General features: G+C 40.5%; 1 protein-coding gene across 1 annotated transcript; it reads right to left on the bottom strand.

Moving 5' to 3' along the window:
- Positions 1-8,496: 8,496 nt before the first annotated feature.
- Positions 8,497-14,092, bottom strand: RPS13 (ribosomal protein S13). The gene is made up of 6 exons (XM_063438457.1): positions 14,021-14,092; positions 13,315-13,363; positions 11,528-11,606; positions 10,264-10,433; positions 9,193-9,293; positions 8,497-8,572 (listed from the first exon to the last, which is right to left on the bottom strand). Exons 1-6 carry the CDS (start codon positions 14,041-14,043, stop codon positions 8,539-8,541), a joined length of 456 nt encoding a protein of 151 aa, XP_063294527.1. The 5' UTR covers positions 14,044-14,092; the 3' UTR covers positions 8,497-8,538.
- Between the last annotated feature and the right edge of the window lie 4,710 nt (positions 14,093-18,802).

Genomic DNA, 18,802 nt, shown 5'->3' with positions numbered 1-18,802 from the left:
GCTGAGTACAACGGTACCCCCATTGTATGTATTTGGCACTATTTCGTGAAGCTACAGTGCCATATAGGAGACCTGTCCTTTTCAGTATTCACAGTAGAATTTTGAGAGACGGATTTAATGAGCCTATGCTTCCATTTGGGGTATTATAACAGTTTGACTGTTCAAAAAAACCCCACAAAGGCCTACCATTTGTAAAAGTAGACACCCCAGGGTATCTCATAAGGTGCATATTGTGCCTTAACATGCCCCCATTTTTTTACCATTACATGCCAAAGTATGTGGTAAAAAATAATTTTGTGCATTTTTTACATACGGATTGCATTTTTGCTGGGCATTTTGTATATTTCATATGTGCCACTAAGTTCAAACCCCCCAAATTATGCTCAGCTAAGTCTTCTGAGTAAAAGGACACCCCCATTGTATGTCTATGGCACTATTTCGTGAAGCTACAGTGCCATACAGGAGACCTGTCCTTTTCAGTATTCACAGTAGAATTTTGAGAGACGGATTTAATGAGCCTATGCTTCCATTTGGGGTATTATAACAGTTTGACTGTTCAAAAAAAACCCACAAAGGCCTACCATTTGTAAAAGAAGACAACCCCAGGGTATCTCATAAGGTGCATATTGTGCCTTAACATGCCCCCATTTTTTTACCATTACATGCCAAAGTATGTGGTAAAAAATAATTTTGTGCATTTTTTACATACGGATTGCATTTTTGCTGGGCATTTTGTATACCGTATTTCATATGTGCCACTAAGTTCAACCCCCCCAAATTATGCTCAGCTAAGTCTTCTGAGTAAAAGGACACCCCCATTGTATGTCTATGGCACTATTTCGTGAAGCTACAGTGCCATATAGGAGACCAAGCCATATCAGTTTTTACCGAACTTTGAATTTTGACGCCGGGCCTAAGTGCAATTTCCAAGCATCTTCGCAGGTTTTAAATTTAAACTACCCCACAAAGGCCTACCATTTCTTAAAGTAGACACCCCAGGGTATTTCAAAAGGCATATTTTGAACCTTAGCGTGGGATCATTTTTCCGCTAGCGTGTACCAGGTGTAGTGGTAATAAGCGTTTTTTTCTGCCTTTTTGACACACAAAGTGAGTTTGCACAGTATATTTTGCAAACCATATGTGTACTACCACTGTATAATACTTCATATGTTGCTCAGCTATGTCTGCTGAGTACAAAAATACCCCCGTATGTACCTTTGCCAGGTATATGTGGACATCGGAGGGGCACATTTGGGACACAGCCATTCCATTTTTTTTTCCAACTTTCAATTTTTACGCTGTGCCCATGTCCCATTTTAGAGTATTTTACCAGGCTATATAATCCAAATACCCCATAAAGCCATACCATTTCTTAAAGAAGACATCCCAGGGTATTTTAAAAGGCATATTTTGAACCTTAGCGTGGGATCATTTTTCCGCTAGCTTGTACCAGGTGTAGTGGTAATGAGCGTTATTAAATGTATTTTTTTACTTTTTAAAACTTTTTTTACTTTTTAAAACTATTTTTTAAACTTTTGTTTTGCTTATTAATTTTTTTAAAGTTTCCTAAACTTTCGTAAAACTTTTTTTTACAGATTTAACATTTTTCTAAGCTTTTTTTTTACGTTAACCCCTAACTAGCAGTAAGCAGCACTAACAGTAAATTCCCCATTTTCCCATAACTCCCACCCACCCCAGCTAGCAAAATATTTAATTATACAATATTTAAATTAGTTAATTAAATAAATTTAACCCCTGAGGGTTAAAAAATAAATAAAAGTTAATCGTCAGGGGTTAAAAAAAAAAATTAGATCACAGTATAATACTGTGATCTGTATTTTGATCACTGTAGGCAGTGATCGACTGGCAGGGAAGGGGTTAATTTTTATTTGGACTGGGTAAAGGGTTTATTTTTTTACATTTTTTACTTAAACGTTATTAAAACTTTTTTTTTACTTAATTTTTTAACTTTTTAAAGCTTATTTTTAAACTTTTTTTAACGTTAACCCCTAGTTAGCCTAATACTAAATCCCCCAATTCCCCACTAACTTCCACCCTCCCCAGCTAGCTAAATTTATAACTTTAAAATATTTAAATTAATTAATAAAATAAATTTAACCCCTGAGGGTTAAAAAAAATAATAATTAACCCTCAGGGGTTAAAAAAAAAAAATCAGATCATAGTAAAATGTAATCCCTGCCAATTGATCACTGTAGTCAGTGATCAATTGGCAGGGAAGGGGTTAATTTTATATTAAAATGGGTAAAGGGGGGTGGGATTTTAATTAAACTTTATTGTTTTGTCACCAGGGGGCAGGATCAACACTGATCCGTCTCCCTGCACTTCACACTGAACCCGGAAGTGCAGGGAGGCGGAGGTGAGTATAGAGAGCACATGTGCCCGCTCTGGCATGCTGTCAGAGCGGGCACATGTACTGGGACAGCCGGATCCGGTGCTCCCGGTCTGCCTCTAATGCAGAGGCAGACCGGAGCACCATTAACCCCACGATCGCCGCGATTGCGGCGATCTGGGGTTAATTTTAACGGGTGACGGACGAGGTCCGTCACTCGTCGTTAAGGTAAGGCAATCCCCTGAGTGACGGACCTCGTCCGTCACTCGTCGTTAAGGGGTTAATCGGTTCCTGTTTCTTGTTTATTTTATTGTGTTTGCATCTTCGAAGAAAGAGGAGGAGTTGAGGGAGGTGCTGACTATTATACTGGGACTTGGTCTGGGAGTGGCTTATATTACTATGAATACCATATTTGTCTTACTGTTTTTTGTATTCTTTGCTGCTATTGGTGGACAGTAAAGAAAGGGATATGCAATACTCGCCTCCATGTCTTTAATAAAATCATGTCTTTGCGTCCTGCAATAGCAAAATCATGTAATTATGTGATAACAGGAATTCCACTCTCTCTTTAAATGTTATATAACTAAGTGATAACAGGTTCCCAGTAACAGTAGTGTAGTAATTGCAAGGCTTGAAAAATATGCAGTGAAGGAGTGGGGAAAATATAGCAAGTCCAGCGTCAAAAGGCAAGTCAGGGTCGAGCTTTGGAGAGATAAGGGTGGTCGGTATACAACTCCGGGTCTAGTATTGGAGAAGCCAACTTGGTAAGTAGGAGGTCCGATTCGGTATTCAATAGACGATCAGGTAGGAGCTTAGCAGGGGAAGTTTTCTTCGTGTAGAGCAAAATTGACTAAGCGTTTAACTTTTGGAACAGCTTCCCTATAAGTCGGGGAAAGCTTGCGTCACGTAGGGGGCAGTAGTTCAGAACGGCGACACCCGAGGGATCAAGGTTTGGTAAGCCTGACATTCCTAAATGATTTACTCAATAGTCTTGCGTTTCATTAACTTTTAGGTGGCAAAAATCCTGCCAAGTGTTCCAGACAAATGATATATAGTTTGTTCTTTTTGTCTGACCATCTGCTGCCAATTCAGATATTTGCAGTGTGTTCCACTGGCCACTCTAGTAGCATCTAGTTCTATCAGTGTTTGGGATCAAGCTGAAAATGTTTTCTTCATCGTGTTCCTTTGTGCTGATGCCACCAAAGAGCTTCCTTACAGGTTTTGTGGTCTAATGTCACAGCAGAATAAATACCACGATGGAGAAATGTTGCCTTTAGCTATTAGAGGTAAAAAGCTGGTAGTAAACTGATTATTTTGGCCAGTAACTCAATGGCATGTGTGATCGGTGCAAGGTTCCCCATATTAGACCATCCCAAAAAAATGTGCTTTTCCAATGGCACAATCAGAATATTGCCTAGATAGATTACCATATGGATAACCCTTATTTCTAAAATTGATTAAATTGGCTTGGTTAATTCTGTGAAACAGAACATTCTGAATTCTGCTTGATCTTATCTTATCCTCAAGTACTTTGGTTTTGGAAGAAAAAGCTTTGGATTGCTTAAGTCTATAATTAATCCAAGGGATGTGATTTTTCTTACTGGACTTAACTTTGATTTCCTCCAGTTCATTATCCATACATGGATTTGTAGAAAGTGAAAAGTATGGTGAATGTCTTCTTGAAGCCTTTCTTTTGGAGTTGCTTTTAACAATTGGTTGCATAAATACAGAACCCCAGTAATTCGTTGTGTTCCTAAAACTACATCAATGGGAGTAAGGGTTGTTGTAACCCTAAGGATAGGGCTTTGAATATGATGTGATGAGAGTTCTATTCCATGGCTTTACTGCAAATCTGAAAAATCTTTATGAAAATGTTGTCAAAGGTGTATGAAGATAGGAGTTCTTCATGTCTAGAGTAGTCATGAAATTGTCATTTTGAATAAAATGGATCACTGAAGTAATAGTTTCCATCTAAAATATTTGGTATTCTATTACCCAGTTAACTCTTTTTAGGTCCAAAACAGGCTGGTAAGAACCGTCCGACTTGGAAACCAGAAACAGTCAGGAAAAAACTGTTCTCTCTAATTCTCTGAGAGGAACTTCTTCTATAGCTCCTTTTTTCATTAGTTTTAAAACTTCTGAATATAGGGCTTATTTTATCCGATCTGCCGCTCTTGAACACAGGAACCTTCCATGATTTTGATAGAATATCCTTTTTTATGGTATTTAGAATCCAGCTGTTGTCTTGTAGCTTTTGCCCACTGATGAACAAACTGCTGAAATATACCTCCAACTTTTCCTCTGGTGTTTTTTTTCTTCTCACCTCTGAAAGCTGTTTTATAGTTGAATCTAATCTCTAGTTGATGTTAAAATTACCAAAATGTATCCTCTTTGAGTACTGTTTCCTACCCGAAACAAAAAGGTCTTCTTTTACATCCACTTTTCCTCTCTTGTGGAAGAGCCTTCTTTGTTTGAGACATCTGTGTGATAATTTCAACTACTGAACCAAGCAATTTGTCTTTTTCAAATGGTAGTTCAGAGAGCACTTTTAGAAGCTGAATCAATAGACTAGGATCTTTACCAAATACACCTTCTTGCAACTGAAGATAAGCCCATAGGTCGGGCAGCAAGCTTCAAAGATTCCATAGTCATTTCTGACAAAAACACACTAGCCAGTTAAACATTTTTAAACTAGCATCCGCAGGTTCCCTAGCTAGACATTATTTCAATTCTTGTAGCCATACGTTAACAGTCTCACTAACTATGGCCCCAGAAATCAGCTATTCTTCGTCACGCTGCCACTTGGAAAATGTATTCCAAAGAACCTAAAATAATATATGAAAAGAATGTGTTATCACAGCCCAACTGGAGATGATCATGTATCCAGGAGTTCATTCTATAAATGAGTAGAATACCATACCAGTGTCTACTCCATTATCACAGAATTGGCGATTGTTCCTATGACTTATCATTACCTTTGTTTTGTTGTGTATATACATCATTTTGAGGGATTTTTTTTTTTCATATATTTTAGTTTCTATGGAGTATTTATATTTTTTTCTCTCAACATTTGCAACTATAAACTCAACAGATTGTGCTAGGAACTTTCTGTATGACCATGCTGTAAGCTCTTTATAGCAGGGTCCTCTTCAACCTAGTGTTCCTGTAAGTTTTCTTGTAATGGTCATATTTATAGTTAAATCCCCCCTCTCATAATATTGTAAAGCACTACAGAATCTGTTGGCACTATATAAAACACGATAACTCCAACCAGGCCTACTAGCCCATAGAGTTTACATTTGACTAACTACTACTAGGGGTTGTATCAGGATATATTTTGATTTTGTGTGCATTAACAGCGTATTTCTTTATTCATTGTGTACTTTGTACTATAACAGGTCATACACTTTATGTAATTTTAGACACACACAATGGTATGTTTAGCACTAGGCACTTTAAACTTTTAGCACTTTTGTTTCTTGGCGGTCAGTTTTTCATGCTCAACTGCATAATCTTACCATACAGTTCCTAAAGATGAAGAGACTATTTCCTCTCACCTTAAAAATCCTTCACATGTGTGGGAGGACTGATGGACATGTTTTTTTTTTCTGGACTGACATACCCTGTGGCCAGCCAGGTCATGCGCATTTTAAATAACTTGGTCCAAATTAGTTGCCAAGCCCACCTCTCTAATAGCACATATGCTGTAGCAACAGAAAGTAGGTGAAATGCAAATGCTACCAGAGTGTGCCTTTACCATTGTGCACAAGCTCCAGCTTGCCGACACTTTCCATTACATTCTAATATGCAAAACTATGCAGCGCATTTGACCTCAGATCTACTTAATTTCATTCTCTATTCAACTCTCTTAAATAGTTCTGCAGTTTTCTGCCACACCTCTTTTCACTCAATATGTTCCTGGACTGGCAACTGTTTCTCTGTACATATGTGGGTCAAAGCAGTGTGAGCTAAGGTGCTGGAAGGAGAGAGTAGGGAACAGTTATCCACTTCCATGTACAGCCTACAACAGCACGGAGTAATAATGCTCACGTAAAATCAGCTTCACACTTGCAGGTCCAAACAGAAGCTGGTTGAGGACTTCACTAGAATTGACAGACTACCAGCAAAAGTGCTGCAGGATTGAAGAAAATAGAATGTTTTCTCTTTTTAAAAACCCACTTACTTTAACATAAAACTAGATATGACTGTAGGAGATACACAGAAAAACTGTGTGTAGGGAAAGAGGTCACATTGGGACTATTGTGTCATTTAACACTAGTACTCATTTGTGTATGGAGTAGGGGTGGTGTGCTAAGAAAGGGACTTATTTTAGAGGCACTGTATATTTATAAAAATATAAAAGGAGTCAGATAGACAGATTACTAATACTAATGACATAGAAACATAGAATGTGACGGCAGATAAGAACCATTCGGCCCATCTAGTTCTGCCCAATTTTCTAAATACTTTCATTAGTCCCTGGCCTTATCTTATAGTTCGGATAGCCTTATGCATATCCCACACATGCTTAAACTCCTTTACTGTGTTAACCTCTACCACTTCAGCTGGAAGGCTATTCCATGCATCCACTACCCTCTCAGTAAAGTAATACTTCCTGATATTATTTTTAAACCTTTGTCCCTCTAATTTAAGACTATGCCCTCTTGTTGTGGTAGTTTTCCTTTTAAATATGGTCTTCTCCTTTACTGTGTTGATTCCCTTTATGTATTTAAATGTTTCTATCATATCCCCCCTGTCTCGTCTTTCCTCCAAGCTATACATGTTAAGATCCTTTAACCTTTCCTGGTAAGTTTTATCCTGCAATCCATGAACCAGTTTAGTAGCCCTTCTCTGAACTCTCTCTAAGGTATCAATATCCTTCTGGAAATACGGTCTCCAGTACTGCGTACAATACTCCAAGTGAGGTCTCACCAGTGTTCTGTACAATGGCATGAGCACTTCCCTCTTTCTACTGATAATACCTCTCCCTATACAACCAAGCATACAGCTAGCATTTCCTGCTGCTCTATTACATTGTCTGCCTACCATTAAGTCATCAGAAATAATCACCCCTAAATCCCTTTCCTCAGATGTTGAGGTTAGGAGTCTCTCAAATATTCTGTACTCTGCCCTTGGGTTTTTACGTCCAAGATGCATTATCTTGCACTTATCCACATTAAATGTCAGTTGCTACAACTGACCATTTTTCTAGTTTACCTAAATCATTTGTCATTTGGCTTATCCCTCCTGGAACATCAACCCTGTTACATACCTTCGTATACTCAGCAAAAATACACACCTTACCATCAAGTCCATCTGCAATATCACTAATAAAAATATTAGAGAATGGGTCCAAGTAGAGATCCCTGATGGACCCCACTGGTGACAAGCCCGAGCTTCGAATATACTCCATTGACTACAACCCTCTGTCTGTCACTCAGCCACTGCCTCACCCATTCAACAATATTGGAATCCAAACTTAAAGATTGCAATTTATTGATAAGCCTTATATGTACAACAGTGTCAAAATACTTACTGAAATCTAGGTAAGCATATTTTACTACACCAACATGATCTATTATTTTAGTTACCCAATCAAAAAAAAAAAAAATCAATAAGATTAGTTTGGCATGATCTCCCTGAAGTAAACCCATGTTGTCTCTGATCTTAAAATCCATGTGTTTTTAGATGTTCAACAATCCTATCCTTTAACATGGTTTCCATCACTTTCCCCACTACTGAAGTAAGGCTTACTGGCCTATAGTTGCCCGACTCCTCCCTACTATTTTTCTTGTGAATGGGCACAACATTCGCTAACTTCCAATCTTCTGGGACGACTCCTGTTAACAATGATTAGTTAAATAAATCTGTTAATGGTTTTGCTAGTACACCACTAAGCTCTTTTTTTTATAACTTTGGGTGTATTCCATCAGGTCCCATTGACTTATTTGTCTTTACTTTTGACAGTTGAAATAGAACCTCTTCCTCTGTAAACTCACATGTAAGACTATTGACTGGAAAACAAAACTACATATCCCCTCGAAATTCATTAGGCAGCTTTAAACATTTTTCAGCCAGAGCATAAAGTGCTCACAGAGGATTATTGATACAGAGATCTGTCACATCAAAAACTTGCAGGAAGACACTTTATTTAAATTGAAATTTTATTCTTTTTAAATTTTAATGTTTTATGCGACCAGGGCTGAAGCTGTGGATGACTCACTGAAAGAAAATAAAAACAAAAACATTTCAGTATACAGAATGTCACATTCACAATACCATCTTGAAAACATATGAACATATGTAGGACAAAGTGCTTCATACACTAGCCACACTTTCAAATTAGCAAAAAACTGGATCCCAAACCAGAATTTAAGCATTATGGGGCAGAAAAAAGTCTGAATAAGTTCAATGTCCTTTCAATCATGCAACTGTAGATTTATAAATACAATTAAACCTCAGACTACCGGCATTAATTCACTGAAAAGGAATTTTAGAAAAAAATAATATTTTTTTGCTAACAGACAAGTACAAGTTTGACTTTGTTTACAGATTGCCTCCCGTGGCTTACAATTTTTAGTTTAGTGAATACATCTTTGAAGGGGAACAGTCCCTTCTCTGAAGCACACACGAAACACAAACATGTGAACTTTAACAAGATGCCCCCATGTGTTTTAAGTTTATATTAACCCTATGAAATGCAAATTTAAGAAAAAATAACTATGCAGGTTTTAGGAATTTTATTTGCCACAAAATATAATCATTGCAAAGATAATGGAGCATTAAAACATGTCAGTTATTTACTTCTATCCTGTTATCTCCACCACGACCCAGATACTTACTATTTCCAGTTAGGTGGAAGCACTCTCCTGGTCTTGTAGTAGCGAGCCAGCCTGTGGATTCTACTTTCAATTAGAATCAAACGGAACTTGGCATCCTTATCCTAAAACAAACAAATAATCCTATCAGAACGTGCCATAAAAGAATCTTCCTTCAAGTAGATGGGAGTTTTTCAGACACCATAGCAGTAAAATAAAACAGATGGATCACCTAACCTAGATTAACATACATAAGCTACAAGCACGTTTAAAAAAAAGTTCATACTTCATGTATAAAATACGCGGAACACTGCACAATATGGAAAATACAGGATTTAATACAAGCCAGCACAGAACAAAATAAACTTATGAACACCCAAAGGAATTGTTTAGGAATAGTACTAATAAATGCAACACAAACTAAATAAGTCTAACTTCGTCAAACGGATCATAAATCACCACAAAGCACAATATATAACAGCAACTAGTAAAGCAAAATGATTGAGGCTTTGTAAGAATAGTTTAAGGTCATAAAAGTCCTTAACTGTAGTAGTCTGCCGCAATGCAAGTTGTACATTGAAAGTGCAGAAAGAAAAAAAATAAAATAGTGTTGCTAAAATGGAGATCCCCTATCCCCTAACAAGAGCTAAGATTTTGAAGGCTTTGTGATTAATTTTCCATTTTATAGAGGTTAATTTGCAAAACCAAAAATTCAAAAGAACAATTTGAACACTAGTTCCTTATTCAGATATTTATTAGATCTGGTTATAAAATATAGCTTATAGTTCAAGTGTTTGAATATAGACACCAGTGTGCAATTTGTGTAACCAAATGGGATTAAAACCATAATACGTCTCTCCAGCCATTGCCATTAATAACATTTGTAATCAGACAAAGCTACGTGAAAGAGATGCAAGAGCCTGCTTATCATATCAGCAAGTTATTTTCTTTTCATGCGTACAGTGGCAGCAAGTGGTTAATAAGTGAACTGTTTACTGAAATGCTTAGCAGAGAAGCTAAGGGACCATCAGATCTAAACTACCATGTAGGTGTCAGACAAACGATAGCTAAAATTAGGGGACAAATTCGTATTACCTTCCTGTTTCTCTCAAGATGCTTACGAACAGCGACAGCTTTCTTGATTAAATGGTACAGATCCTCGGGAAGGTCTGGAGCAAGCCCCTTGGACTTGAGGATTCTCAGAATCTTGTTGCCAGTCACAAAACGAACTTGGGCAACACCGTGAGAATCACGGAGGATGACACCTACAGGAAGACATTGCGGCACAGGTTAATAAATCAGGAGTGTCGACAACTCAGTTTAATGGCAGGCTAAACCTCCAGGTAAACCCTATTACCTACCAGTATTTTCTTAAAGCACTTACTAATTAGACTACCTTTAGATGGGTGCAACTTAAAAGGACATTGTAGGCACACAGACCACTTCAGCTTATTGAAATGGTCTGGGTGCAATGTCCCTTAACCCAGCAATAGTAATTATTGCAGTTATTGAGAAACTGCAATAATTACTAGTCAGTGTTAACTCCACCTCCAGTGGCTGTCTACTAGACTTCCTGGTTTAAAACAGATATTTGGTCAGTTATCCGATGCTGGACATCCTCACTCTGCATGAGGACCTCCAGCATCCTATTCTTCACCAAAGGAAAGCATTGAATAATGCTTTCCTATGCGGAAGTTCTAATGCGAGCGTGGCCACTGTTGCACATGCGCATTAGGTCTCCCCCCAATGGCTGACATCAGCGGGGAAGGCGTGTGGGCAGAGCCTGACCGAGTGCCAATGGACATTAGCGCTGGATTCAGGTAAACTACTGAAGGGGTTTTAACCAACTTGGCGCTGAAGGAGCAGAGAAGCAGCACTGACTTGCAATGCCACATATTATGCACAAAATGATTAAGGAAAAAATACCAAAAAAAACACTACGTTTTGATTTCACAAAAACTTAACTTTAGAACTAAATTATCTTCTCCCACAAGCATTAATTTGTTAATTTGTGTAATGTGATGCAGCTTGCTGCATTTTTGAATAAAACACGATAGATGGCTTAACCCCTTAAGGACCAAACTTCTGGAATAAAAGGGAATCATGACATGTCACACATGTCATGTGTCCTTAAGGGGTTAAAGATATACACATAGTAAATTATTGTCTTTGAATAAGGAATCGTTGGAAAAGCAATTGGACATATTTTGCCACAATTGTTTAAACACGGGCTCAGTTTTATTTGTGCCATAACATCAGCTTAAGTCACACTAAAATTATAGCTGGGGGAAAAAAAATGCAGGAAAACAGTTCTATAACCAAGTGTGTAGCAAGGTCTCGAACAATCCAATGAACTCACCGATTTGGGATGGTGTCAAACCTTTTTTGGCCAGTTTGTAAATCTGTTCCTTCACATCATCAGACGTTAGTTTCAGCCACTGTGTGTAAATATAGAAATGGTGAAGCAAGCTGCTAGCATGCCATGCAGATTACAAAACAATATGCTCTTTTTAAAGTCCAGATTTAATTGGCCAAAAAGCATTAAAAAAAAAAAAAAAAAAAAAGGAAAACTCTTAGACAACTACTGATACTTCATATTATGCTGTAATATATTTTGGCGCTGTAGAACTACGGTGATAGAAAGGTGATATTTGAAGGTGATGATGGTCCTGCTCAAACAAGCTTACAATCCATGACGATTTGAGTTATGTAGATATCGTTCAGTCCATGATACTTCTTGATAAGGTGGTCTGACTGGTATTCAAAGCTGGGTTTCACAGTTCTACCACTAGCAATGGTTTTTGGAATCTGACATTCCCTCACTAATTGCAAGGCATGATCTGTGGAAGGTCTAGCAAAAACCTTCACACGCATCAATGTTGCGCTCTTATACTTGCACTGGAGCTCAGCACTGGCATGGACTCTTGTGAATTAAGCTCTAGGAGCGGAAGAAAGAAGATGGCATCGTCAGTGTGAGACTGCTTCAGGTATAATTTTGTTGTGCTGCACCCTATGTGAAAAGTTAGCCATTTGCAAATCATGAAAAGCCCATAAAAACATGACAGAGCCACTGTAAAGATTCTGCCTATGGAGGATTCAGCAGGATCCTCCATATTTTACTTTTGCCAAGGAGCTGAAGAAAACCAGCAGGAGGAAGATGGCAGAGGCTGTGAGGGACAGCTTGAGGTAAGTATGACTTACCTTCCACTGCACTGGTAGCAGACCAGTCACAAATTATGCAAAGTCCCTAGATGGTGATAAAACTGATGTAATGATTGCTAATCTAATGCGCTGCTCCCCCCAAAAAACTAAAAACTGTGTGTGTGTGTGTGTGTGTGTAACTTTTCCTTCTTTGACAGAGACAAGAGTAAAAACCCTGCAGCACAGCTCATCAGAAAGCAAAATCTGTAACAGATCCACAAAAACTAATTTTACTGAATTCTGATTAGTTACTAGGCAGAGTCCAGCTTTACAACACCTTGCAGGCACTAAAAAAAAGCCAGCATTTTCACAGAATCACTTAAAAGATCACTAGTGTCTGGAAAACAAACTTGTTTTCCTGACACTATGTCATCCATGGGGGACCCTCACGGTCCACCTCCCATGGCGCTGAAGGGGTTAAAACCCCTTCAACAGCTCACCGTAATCCAGCGCCAGTGACCTCTCCTCCCCGCCAACGCCCAAGTGTAGCGGAATGCGCATGCGCGGCAAGAGCCACACACACATTGGATGCGAATTTCGCATCCAGCATCGCAGAAGCACCTCTAGCGGCTGTCAGGAAGACAGCAACTAGAGGTTGGATTTACCCTTCTATGTAAACATAGCATTTACATGTGAAGGGTTAAAACCTGAGGGTCCAGGCACCCAGACCACTTCATTGAGTTGAAGTGGTCTGGGTGACTATAGTGTCTCTTTAAGGCCTCAACACATGCCCTCTCAGAACCAGGGTGGGGAAAATCTAAATTTTTTAACCAACTATAAAACAGTGTGCAAGAGATTTGACAGCCAATGAAATGCATGTTTTGAAATGTTTTTCAAAGATATATAAAAATAAATAAATTATAATATATATACACACTGTTCCTGGAGAAGTATTTTTATCTTAACACTATTATAACATTGACACATAGATAACTTAGCACTTACAGTTGGGACACTGCGTCTGTATGGAAGAGCTGACTGGGACAGGCCCTTTCTGCAAAGAGAAACATGAGTTAGCCGTGGGTATGTCTTGTGCACGTTCAGAGTAAAGACTGTAATAGTCTGACACTAAACACAAATAAATGAACACAAGAACATTAAGTACCATCCATGGCAAGTATATCGCAGTGGATGGGTTACATTATGGGCATTGCATTAAGAAGGCATGTGGACAGTAAGATCCGGTATGGGGCCCATGTGTTGTCAGGGTAAGAAACTACATCTGCAGAATCCATTAAGATTTAAATCTGTAACTTTACACACGATATAAATGGCCCTCACTCCATACACTATATACAGTGTAAATGGGAGACTATCATTTAGTCCCAGGATCCAGGCCCGGGCAGTCTGATAACCCAGTCCCAGGATCAAGGAAGTGTCTATAATTGAGTCCCAGGATCCAGGCCCGACCCCGGGCAGTGTCTAAAATTTAGTCCCAGGATCCAGGCCCGGCCCCGGGCAGTGTCTATAATTTAGTCCCAGGATCCAGGCCCGGCCCCGGGCAGTGTCTATAATTTAGTCCCAGGATCCAGGCCCGTGGAGTCTGATAATCCAGGCCCGGCTGCCCGGTCTCCCAGTGACCCTCCCAGCCGGCAGCTCGGGCCCGCTGGGTCCCTGCAGGAGCCGGTCTCCCCACTCGTGCTCTCCTTACCCGGGAGCGTGCATGCGACCCATGATGGCGGCAGCGAAAGAGAGAGACAGGAAACCAGCGCCGCGAGGACCTCAGGCTGGGGCGGAACTGCGTCATCGAAAGGGCGGGGAAACCAACGGCCCGCCCACTCACTCTAACCACTTTCAGTGCGGGTCAGGTCTCGTTCTGATAATAGGGCGTGGCCTAGAAACAATCAATCAAAATGTAGCAAAAATTGGATGGAAGGGGAACTTGGAATGTTTCTGCTATCGGGGGAGGTGGGTGGTTGCTGATGAGGGTTGGCATAGGAATTGTCTGAAAGCTGGGGGAGAAGCTGGGGGGGGGATAGGGATTGTCTGGAAGCTGAGAGGGGGATAGGGATTGTCTGGTACTTGGGGAAGCTGGGGGGATAGGGATTATCTGGTACCTGGAGAAGCTGGGGGATAGGGATTATCTGGTACCTGGAGAAGCTGGGGGATAGGGATTGTCTGGAAGCTGAGAGGGGGATAGGGATTGTCTGGTACCTGGGGAAGCTGGGGGGATAGGGATTGTCTGGAACCTGGGGAAGCTGGGGGGATAGGGATTGTCTGGTACCTGGAGAAGCTGGGGGATAGGGATTATCTGGTACCTGGAGAAGCTGGGGGATAGGGATTGTCTGGAAGCTGAGAGGGGGATAGGGATTGTCTGGTACCTGGGGAAGCTGGGGGGATAGGGATTGTCTGGTACCTGGAGAAGCTGGGGGGATAGGGATTATCTGGTACCTGAGGAAGATGGGGGGGATAGGGATTGTCTGGTACCTGGGGAAGCTGGGGGGATAGGGATTGTCTGGTACCTGGAGAAGCTGGGGGAATAGAGATTATCTGGTACCTGGAGAAGCTGGGGGGATAGGGATTGTCTGGTACCTGGGGAAGCTGAGGGGGGATAGGGATTATCTGGTACCTGGGGAAGCTGGGGGGATAGGGATTGTCTGGTACCTGGAGAAGCTGGGGGGATAGGGATTGTCTGGTACCTGGAGAAGCTGGGGGGATAGGGATTGTCTGGTACCTGGAGAAGCTGGGGGGGATATGGATTATCTGGTACCTGGGGAAGATGGGGGGGTAGGAATTGACTGGTACCTGGGGAAGCTGGGGGGGATTGTCTGGTACCTGCGGGGGGAGGGGGGTGTCACGTAGTGGGGGGAGGAGAGGTGTGGGGGCATGAGCGTCTGCAGGGAGGGACAAGGGATACACTTTCCCCCAATGGATTTTCCAACTAACCCTTTAAAAAAGCAGACTGACCAGCCACACTTTCTGTGTGCAGGGCCAGCAGAATGCAATGTCTGGGCTCCGAGTACAGCACTCCCTTTTCCTGCCAGCCACTTTATGTAGCGTTGCCGAGCGCACTGCGGTTGAGGATCTTCTGTATCCTCTACCCGGTCTGACAGGAAGTGCTCGCTGTGAGCAACAAACAGCTTATTTTCATAACCGGTATACCGAGCAGTGATAAGTAACCTTCGGCATATCCTTCGATAAACTGTCAGTATTATGACTGTAAGCGCATTATGGGAGACGCAGTCCACAACATCTGGAGTGCTGAAGCTTGCCTACGCTTGCCTGGTTGAAGATGCAGAAGATCCTCCACTGCAGTCCGCTTGGCTATGCTACATGAAGATTAACAGGCACAGAAGTAGAAGGGGGAATGAGACACATGGAGGGTCTAGGTGGGAAAATGAGACACATGGAGGGGTTGTGGAACAACTGAGACACATTGAGGAGTTGTGGGTTTAAGGAGACATAGAGGGGCTGGGAGAAATGAGACACAGATTAGTTATTAATGTGGATTTTTTTTACTCACTGTTTTTTTCCCCTTTTGTTGAGAAGAGGAGATGTTATATGTGGACTGTTTTGGTGTGTATGTGTATGACTGTATGAGTTTGCATATTGTGATTGTTGGGCTGTTGACTTTTTTTTGGTTCTCCACTTCCTGTTCCTGCCAAGGCAGCAAAATGAGTAACCTGTTCTATATATGTATTAATAAAGAGAGTACTTGGTTATACAGAAATAGACTTTTGTGGAAGACATCAGGAACATCAACACATTTTACTAAACATCACAGTGGTGACCAGGCTGTAGAACCCAAACTGACATGGCAGATATTGACACTATAAAGGACTTGGATCCTTACGCAAACATATTCTAAAGAGCTGTTAATGCCAGTGGGGTGTGTGACTGTCACAGTTACATTATACAAATCCAAGAAATATTTATATCATATAGGGAGTGGATAAAGGCTCTTGGAATGTCTGAAGTTCATAGGTACCCATGTCATGTGTTGAATGAATAGCAGACCAGACTTGACTGTATTATTGACTGGAGTTGCAAGAGGAATATGTACCAGTGTTTGATGGCCAGTTGGGTAATGTAAACGGACAGGTTTCCTTGGAATTGAAGGAAGGAGCAACACCACATTTTTAAAGCAAGAAGTGTGGCATTTACTCTAAAAGCAGGACTGGAAGCAGAATTAAGGATATTAGAGGAGCTAAATATCTCCAGGGTTCACAACTGTGAGTGGACTTTGCCCATTGTTCCTGTGAGAAAAAGAAATAAGGGTTATATGGCTTTGTGGGGATTTCCGTATGGCACTTAACACGCAATGTAAAATAGATATGTATCCTCTTCTTAGGATAGATGATCTTTTTGCATTTTTGGCAGGGGGACAACAATTCGCCAAAACGTTATCTATACATTGAGAATCTCGCCCACTACTAACCATTAATACCCATTGGTCGCTATTCAAGTACAACCGTATAGTTTTTGCCATTTCACCTCCACCAGCTGTCTGGCAGGGTACAATGGACCAGCTGTTGGATGGAATTCCTGGGACACAGTACCTGTTAGATGACATGCTGGTGATGGATAAATCAGAGGAGGAACATAAGTAGAATGTAGCGGCTGTTTTGCAAAGATATATGGAAATATGAATTGAAGGGGAATTTGGATAAATGCCAATTCATGCAGGATCGTCTTGAATGTTGTGCTCATGTAATTGACAAACATGAGGTGCATACATCGGATGAGAAGGTCAAGGTATTACAGGATGCTCCAACTCCACAAAATGTGACACAACTGGTCTGTTAAATTATTATAATAGTTTTTTTTTCCAAATTTAAGCTCATATGTTGTACCCTTTAAATCATCTTCCAGAGAGTAAACGACAATGGGTCTGAACAGTAGAACGTGCTTCAGCTTTTGCAAAAGTCAAAAGGACCAATTCGTAGTTACTACATTAGGGCTTGGAAAAGCCAGGTTTTGTTGCTTGCGATGCGTCACCTTCTGTACTGCGGGCATAAATAGATAAAAGAGGCTCTGGCAATGATATGGGCAATAAAGAAATTCCATCTTTATATACAGTTGTAATCAAAATTGTTCAACTCCTATTGAAAATCAGGTTTGTCAAAATGTACAAACCTTCAGCTGTTTGCTATGAACAAATCAAACCAAAGCAATCAAAATAGCTCAACACAATGATTGCTACAAGTGGTTCCCCCAAATTCAAGTGAAAATTCAACTTATTATAACTTCTCCAGTATCAAAATACTTCAACCCTGCCGAATAGAATTCCTCACAATACCACAAATATGCAAAACCGGTGTTGTCTCAAGCACACCTGATGCAACTAATTAAGGGCTCCATTAGTTTAAGCAGGTTTGCCTGAGCTTGAACACTTGACATACCTAAACTGGCTAGAGGTTTGTTGAATGTCACGTTTGACTCCATGCTAGAAATATGGCTAACTCAAAAGTATAATCCACAAAGGTAAGAGAAGATATCACAGCTCTTTGCAACCAAGGACCGGAATACAAAAAGATAGCAAAGGCACTGAATATTCCTAGATACAGTGTTGGAAGCATAGTTTTTAAGTTCAAAGTTGAAGGAACAGTGGTTACACAACCTGGACAGTGCAAAAAAAAAGAAGTTATCAATAGCTGCAACCAGATTTCTGAGAAGGCAGGTTGTGAAAAACCCTTTAGTGACGTCAAAAGACCTGCAACAGCCACTGAGGTTTCAGTGAGCACAGTAAGTCACATACTAAACTCAGAATATTTCCATGCCAGAGCTCCAAGATGTATACCACTACTGAAGAAAAGTTGGCTCCAATATGCTGAAAATCATATAAATAAGCCACAGAAGATTTGGGATTCTGTTTTGTGGAGCGATGAAACAAAGCTGGAACTTTTCAGTCCAATGAATCAGCGGTATGTCTGGAGGAAAAAGAATGAAGCATATGCTGAAAAGAACACTTTGTCTACAGTTAAGCATGGTGGTGGCTGTTTGATGCTCTGGGGCTGCTTTGCATCCCCTGGCACTGGAAACCTGCAGTATGTGGAAGGCAAGATAGATTCATTAAAGTATGAAGAAATCATAGGAGAAAACTTCATGCCATCTGAGGAAGCAGAAACTTGTGCGTCATTAGACCTTCCAACAAGACAATGGTCCCAAGCATATCTCAAATTCCACCATGGCTTGGTTGCAGAAGAAGTTCTGAAAAATTCTACAGTGTCCATCAGAGTCACCTGGCTTGAACCCCCATAGAAAATCTCTGATGGGATTTGAAAAACCCAAGAATATTACTGAACTGGAGGCCATTGCTCATGAGCAGTGGGCTAAGATTCCTCAGGAAAGCTGCCAGAAGTTGGTGTCTGGCTATGCATCTCATTTGCATCAGGTCATAACCGCAAAAGGGTCCTCCACGAACTACTAAAGGTGCTTGCCATGAAGGGATTAAATATTTTTTAAGGCTGGAGAAGTCATTTTAGTTGAATTC

This window comes from Pelobates fuscus, chromosome 12 (assembly GCF_036172605.1).
Source record: "Pelobates fuscus isolate aPelFus1 chromosome 12, aPelFus1.pri, whole genome shotgun sequence".
NCBI lineage: Eukaryota > Metazoa > Chordata > Amphibia > Anura > Pelobatidae > Pelobates > Pelobates fuscus.
This window is presented reverse-complemented; position numbering and strand designations above follow the sequence as displayed.

What these genes read in the sequence shown, in the direction of transcription:
- RPS13 (XM_063438457.1), bottom strand. Translation starts at nt 14,043, where the DNA reads ATGGGTCGCATGCACGCTCCCGG. An exon ending in GGTCGCATGCACGCTCCCGG is followed by an intron (nt 13,364 to 14,020) that starts GTAAGGAGAGCA and finishes TTCTCTTTGCAG; the next exon opens with AAAGGGCCTGTCCCAGTCAG. An exon ending in ATCTTGAGAGAAACAGGAAG is followed by an intron (nt 9,294 to 10,263) that starts GTAATACGAATT and finishes TGTTTGTTTTAG; the next exon opens with GATAAGGATGCCAAGTTCCG.